Below are 6708 nucleotides of genomic sequence, written 5' to 3' on the forward strand. Positions count from 1 at the left end.
TTAACTCTTTCCTGGCTGAACCCATAGCCTTTGGAAAACGCCTTATCTTTTGCCAGCCTTAAGATATGGCTCCTGTGCCTGGAGGGTCAGCACCTCCTGGACACAGCATCAGCTTCCACACAGTCCACCAACTTTGTCAGAGCTCTTCTCAGGATGCCTTTAAGGTCTTTTTATTAATTTTCTGCTGCCCCTGCAGAGTTCCAGGGTAAGACTGAGGTGAAGATCCTGGAAGGGGACATACGGGACGTGGCGCTCTTGCATCGTGCCTGTCAGGGGGTCTCCCTCGTCATCCACACCGCTTCCATCATCGACACCCTGGGCCTCATAGAGAAGCAGCTGCTCTGGGAGGTCAATGTAACAGGTGAGCAGGCGAAGCACGTTTCTCAAACCCATGTCTTTATCTCCCTCCTTCTGATCCCAAAACCCTCAGTGACTTTCAGAGAACTGGTGCTGCCCAACCTGACCTCCTTGGCTGTGTCGCTTCAGCTCCTTGGTGAAGATTTGAGGAAGATGTTGTTATTTACATGAATAGTTTTCCTGGTTCTTTGTTCCTCTCTGCCACAGATACAGGGCTTCTTCACAGAAAAATAAGGAAGATTATTATTACAGGCACCACTTGTACAAGTGCTGGCTACTCCCTGTTGTTCAGAGCAAGAGAATGTTCTTTGTAGCAGAGTTGTCTCTCCCATGCACCTTAAAAACAGTGGGATGGCATTTTGGTTGATTTAGCCTGGCTCATTGTTTTACATTCAGCTTTCAGACTCTTTAATTCCTGCTCAATCAAAGCCACAAATGGTCAGTGGCCACAAGTCAGAGCCCAGAGGGCAGCTTCTTGGATCCCTGCCACGGGGGAAAAGCAGAAAGGCAAGTTCCTGTAAACCTGGGTAGTTGGGTAGTAAAAAAAATAAATATACAGGGCTGGTAGTTCAGAAAGAGGATTTGTAAAGGTCTCTGTTTATGACCATACTCCTACAATCTGTTTTTCACAGCAGCATGTGTTGCCTAAACACATGGGGGGAAAAAAAACCCCAACAACAAAACCCCATGTAAGTATTAAAATGTCCCAAAAGCAGAAAGCTCTCTAGCTCTGAGCTGGAGTCAGAGCTAGGTAGTTTATTTAAGTCTTCCCCATCGTTCCTTCTGGCAGGTTTAGATTTAAGCACAGAGTATCTGGGTTTCATAAATCTTTCAGAGCCTGCCTGCGGGTGGAATAAGCCCACTGGGCCGGTGAGGGTTAGCTGATAGCATTTGGTGGAATGAAAGCACACACCAGTCCTGCTCCTCCAGCAAACCGATCCTAAGGTCAGTCAGTAAATGTTGCAGCCCTCTTCCTTATTTCCCTCCATTTCCACTCTGATGCTTTTCTGGCTTTCTGGCCAGCCAAGACATTGCTGCCTAAGTTCATGGACTTGCAGGATTAAAGTTTTGTTTCTCCTAGAATACAGAACTTTTACCATACAGATGTGTCAAGGCACCAGCTGTGGATGCTCAGGCACCAGAACAGAAACAAACAAGTTAAACTTGCCAAGATGCAGGGCTTTCCCCTGTCTCACAGGCCACTCAGTGCCTCAGAGCAAAAATATCCTTTTAGGAAGGGAAGCAAATTTTTAGGAGTAAGGGAATTAAGAAAATAATGAAACATAATCCCAACAAGGGTACCCTCTGTGAATCAGATCCTCAGCCAGAAGGGCTTTGTGTGCAAGCAAAACTGCTCCGTGGAAGTTTTACTTTATTACATGCTGTGAAAGACGCTCAAATTCCCACTACGGTAAGAACCTTCTCATGTTTTACATCCAACTTTGATTTTTAAATAAAACACATTTTAATTGGGTGAAATTGATCTAGAACAGATACCAACTGTCAAGACAATTTCATGCTTGCTTTTTTAAAAACTTGCGATGTAATGTGATTTTTATCTTCTGCACTTCATTACCTTCCCTCTAAACAGCATTGATGGCAGGAATTAAGCTACTAATTTTAAAAATAATGTATTCTATTAATTAATTAATTATCCAAATTAAAATCTCCCTGGCTTTTGTGTCCCAAAAACATAGTGACTTGCATGAACTCGCTTTTCACATTAATTTATTCCTGTTTGTCTAACCTTTTTTCTTTGTTCTCCTTTAGTGTTTCTTAAAGTGTCATCCAGATTTATTTTCCAGTTGTTTCAACTCCATTCTTTTTCTTGTTCAAGCCTGAAAAAAGAAATTTTGGTGCCCTAACAATACTCAGTTCAATAATCCTTCTCATTCTTCACTGATTAATGGGTCCATATTTTGTTGCCAGTATTCCTCAGTCCTCTGAGCCACTTTTATTCATTATATTCTCTTTAGCAATGCTGGCCTGCTCTGCATTGTGCTGCCTTTGGTTGTAACAGGCTGAGCAGACTGGTTAGATCATTTACGTGCCTCACTGCCAGTGTTTGATTTTATGCCTTAGATTTTAGGTCACATCCTCTGGTATCATGTCAGTTATTTTGGGTTAATGCTCCTTTGCCAAAGACACTGTCAAATGTCTTTGAGCCGTATCTTATGTTCCAAAGTCTCTGGCTCTTTCACACATAATCTCCTTCATTACACCATGCACAACAAATAAGGCAATTTTTCCCTTAAAGCTCAGAAGAAAGAGAGTCTACTTGCAATTAAAAAACCACAACCTATTGATTTATTTATTTCCTGCTTCAATATGCTTTCCTAGTTTAACCCTCTTGGGTATTTGAAAGACCTTCAACTTGACAGTTTACCTCTGCTTTCCTCAATTAAAGCATTATGATAGGATTTTAAAAGTAAAAAATCTTGCATTACCGCAAGTAAAAGCCAAAATATGCCAAATGAGGAATACATTCACAGTCATCACTTTGCTCACTGCACATTATCAGCTTTGACTACCTGCTATCAAGCCAGTTGAATAGGGCATGACTCCCACCGGGTGAAGCTGATTTTGCAGCAAACCTTCAGGTCCCACATTGATTCTGGCCCCGCTTAGCAAACGACCCAAAAGCATCCTCAAGCCTGGAAAACAGGGGCTTCAGCATACAAGATGGATGATACCTAGTGAGAGGGGCAGCTTCTGAAGGTTCTCTGCCCTAAACCAATTCAACCAACAGGCACAAGTCCCTGAATCTGTGGTCAGTATCCATGCTCACCTAAGCAAGAACAAAATGTGACTCTTGACATAAAAAAACCCCACAACATGCAGTTAAGACCAAGTGTGCATCCTTGTTTAACTCCAGCGGGTGCACTGACACCACTTAAATACAGATGCAGAGCAGGTTCAGTATCACTGAATGCGCTGCCCGGTTCAGGAGAGGATTCTTCCCACTGCAGAGAGGGGAGACCTGGCCAAGCTCAGGCCAGAGACTCTGTTCCTGATTTAAAAAGCACACTTTTCATTGCTTGGAGAGCTCTTGACTGACTTGCACGTTTCTCTTTTGAAGGTACTCAGCTGCTGCTGGAGGCATGTGTCCGCTGCAGCGTCCAGCACTTCATATATACTAGTACCATAGAAGTGACAGGCCCAAATTGCAAAGGAGACCCAATTTTCAACGGTGATGAAGATACAGCTTATGAGAGTGTGCCAAATTCTCCTTACGCCCAGAGTAAGAGGCTGGCAGAGGATTCTGTGCTGAAAGCAGATGGCCAGGTATTAAAGGATGGTGGCATGCTGATGACTTGTGCCCTGAGATCCATGTATATTTTTGGGGAAGGATGCCCGTTTCTTCAAAGTCATCTGGACAAGTGTTTGTTGAACAAAAACATCTACTTGCGCTTCTCCAGGAAGGAGGCTTTGGTGAACCCCGTCTACGTGGGGAACATCGCCTGGGCACATGTGCAGGCTGCCAAAGCCCTGCGGGTCCCACAGAAAGCCAAGCATATCAAAGGGCAGTTCTACTACATCTCAGATGACACTCCTCATATGAGCTATGCTGATCTAAATTACGAGCTGACCAAGGACCTGGGGTTCGGAATTGAGCCCCGGCTCCCCATGCCTCTGACACTGTTGTATTACTTCTCGCTGCTGCTGGAGATCGTGAGCTTCTTGCTCCGGCCCTTTGTCAGGTACATGCCCTCCACCAACCGTCACCTGGTCACTCTACTGAACACCCCGTTCACCTTCTCGTACAGAAAGGCACAGAAGGATTTTGGCTACGTGCCCCGCTACACGTGGGAAGAGGCCAAGCAGCGGACTGGTCAGTGGATCGACTCCATGGTCCCCCAGAGAAGGGAGTACTTGAAAAGCAAGGCTGACTAAGTCTTGAGGAGCTGAGACCTGGCTAAACAAGCAGAGCCTTGAGCCAAAGGAGAGCTGGGTGAACAGCAGCAGCAGCAAACTACAAAGCACTTGAACAAAGACTTTGTGTAACGGTCCCCTCATCCTCCCCCCGGCCCAACCCAGAATAAATAAAAGTGAAATGTTCATTTGTAGAGTGCAGGCTGATCAGGGTAAGCTTTACATCCTCTTCTACACCTTGTGCAGCACGAGGATTTAGTTAAACGCCATGCAGTCCATGGTGTAAACACGTCAGCCCTTCTTTTGACTCCACACCACCTGTAAGGCTTTTGTAAAACAATAAGGGCACAGTCCGTCCTGGAACTGTGATTATGCTTTACAAATATGTAATACCCAGCTATGCCCTACTCTCCCAGCTCCCGCCAGCCTTACTTATGCAGCAGGTAGAAGCCACCCGATTGCAAAAGCTGTGACAAGTCTTACTTTTTCAAGAGCATTGCCCAGTTTCATGTGCCATTCACCTGAGGGTCTAATTTGAGAGCAAATTTGGGCACTGTAAGCATTGTGAGGTCAAAAGCACAGTGCAAGTACAACATAATTGTATTTAGGTCGGTTGCGGGGGGGAGAGAAGAGATAGATTTAGTCAGGTGAAGACTTCTGCGTCCGTTCTCATTTTCTTAGTTACCAATTTTGCAGTAAATCTGATGGCTGCCCAGCAAAACAACAGCTTCAACAAGATGAAAAGGAGAAAAACATTGCAGGACAGCCTTGGTCATGGAAGAGTTTCCATTGAAGAGTCAAGACATTTGTGAACACTGAGGAAAAATAGTGCTGGAAAAAAACATCCTATTTCTAGGTTTCAGCTGAGAACGAAGGCAAACTTTAGCCGATAGATGCACATGTGCTGTCCCTGTGCTCTTCTGATGGCCCTGTGAGTTTCTGCAGAATGTGTAACTTGACTTTTGGGCCAAAAATGTAGAACTTGTCTGAACAAATAGATGTGATTTGGTGTTTGCTTCTTAAACATACAGCTCGCTTGCTGAAGACGGCTCTAAAAGATGGGAATTTCTCTGTTTTGTTCAGGAAATTGTGAACAGAAACCTTTTACCTGACTCAGTACTAACATAAATAAATCACACTTCCAGAGATGCTGGCAGCTTGAAGTCTGTCTTGAGTTCGATTATTCAGTGCCCTACACATTAGATAGTCCCAGTGCAAATATTACCATTTTCTGTAGTAACATCTTAGGTTAACTGTGCAGGGTACGAAGCAGTAGAACACCAGCCACTAGAACTCCCAGTCATATTCTGGGAACACAGTTTTCCAGGCTCCCATTGGAGGCTTTGGAAACACTCTGCAAACTAGTACTGTGGATGTTATTTGAATGCCATCACTTCACAGATAACCATGTCAACATCTTCACCCCTCTCCACTGAGTAAGCAGTACTCAGAGTTCCTCCTGTATTAGTAAGCACACAGATCTATCCCATGCTGAAGGAGACACGTCCCCTGCTACATTAGATCCTGATAACTCCTCTAGAGGCTGATGGAGAGCGAGGAAGTTTGCAGCTATATTAAAGAATAAGGGACTTGAAAATGAAATTTGGAATTGCAAACTCCTGGATGGAACCTGTGCCAAGAAGGCTGATGTGTGCACTTGAGTTTAAAAACAGAAAAAGAGACGTTATTTAATGCATTCAATTTTGCTCATGGAAGACAAGCAGCACATCAACATGAACGTCTAATCAGCTTATATAACCCTTACTAGGAGACTCTTATGCCTCAACGTCACATCAAAAAAATACAGTTTAAATAATAAACTAATTCCCCACATTTGGTCCAACTGAATCTAAGTTGAAGCCAAAGTTTCCAATTTTTTCTGTTAAGCTGATGACAGCGAGAAAAGGACCAGCAACATGGGGGCACGGAACCAACCAAGGCATGAATCTTGTGTGCATCACTGACAAATGGAGAATAATTTGGGGAGCCGTCTCTACACGTTTTTAGTAGTTGTTGTGGTCTGGACATAATTTGGCCAACCTCATCTTCAAACAAACTATTTTATAAGCTGGGTGATTGCCCTGTCCAGAAAGGGAGCCAATAACATATGGCTTAAGACAGTCTCCTGTTCCCAGGCATTTGCTGGAAGAATCAACCCACTCAGTTTAGCTTTGCAATTAGCCCAATTGTCTCTTTGATTTTGCGGTTTTACTTAAACCCAGGCCTCAAAATTGATGAAAATGAGGTCAAATCAATCCCACATTAGTCAGTCACTCATTACCATGGCAGCAGTTAGGCACCCCTCATCCTGCTCTAACCCCTGGTGCAGGTTTTAGTCAGGGCAGGGTGAACTTTCTGCCCCGTAGCTGGTATGAGACCGTGTTTTGGGTTTGCCCTGAGAAGAGCGCTGATAACACGGGGGTGTTTTGGTTGGTGCTGCGGAGTGCTTGCACCAATCCAAGGGCTCTTCCAGCTTCT

At 44.3% G+C, this 6708-nt stretch overlaps 1 protein-coding gene across 1 annotated transcript; it reads left to right on the top strand.

The window, feature by feature from the left end:
* Positions 1-196: 196 nt before the first annotated feature.
* LOC104512760 (3 beta-hydroxysteroid dehydrogenase/Delta 5-->4-isomerase-like) lies at positions 197-4418 on the top strand (the record flags this gene model as incomplete). Its single annotated transcript, XM_010155860.1, has 2 exons — positions 197-361; positions 3437-4418. Coding segments are annotated over 2 exons (980 nt in total), but the record flags the coding sequence as incomplete, so codon positions are not given.
* Positions 4419-6708: the final 2290 nt, after the last annotated feature.

The sequence above is a fragment of the Eurypyga helias genome, unplaced genomic scaffold (assembly GCF_000690775.1).
Source record: "Eurypyga helias isolate BGI_N326 unplaced genomic scaffold, ASM69077v1 scaffold28827, whole genome shotgun sequence".
In the NCBI taxonomy this organism is placed as follows: Eukaryota; Metazoa; Chordata; class Aves; order Eurypygiformes; family Eurypygidae; genus Eurypyga; species Eurypyga helias.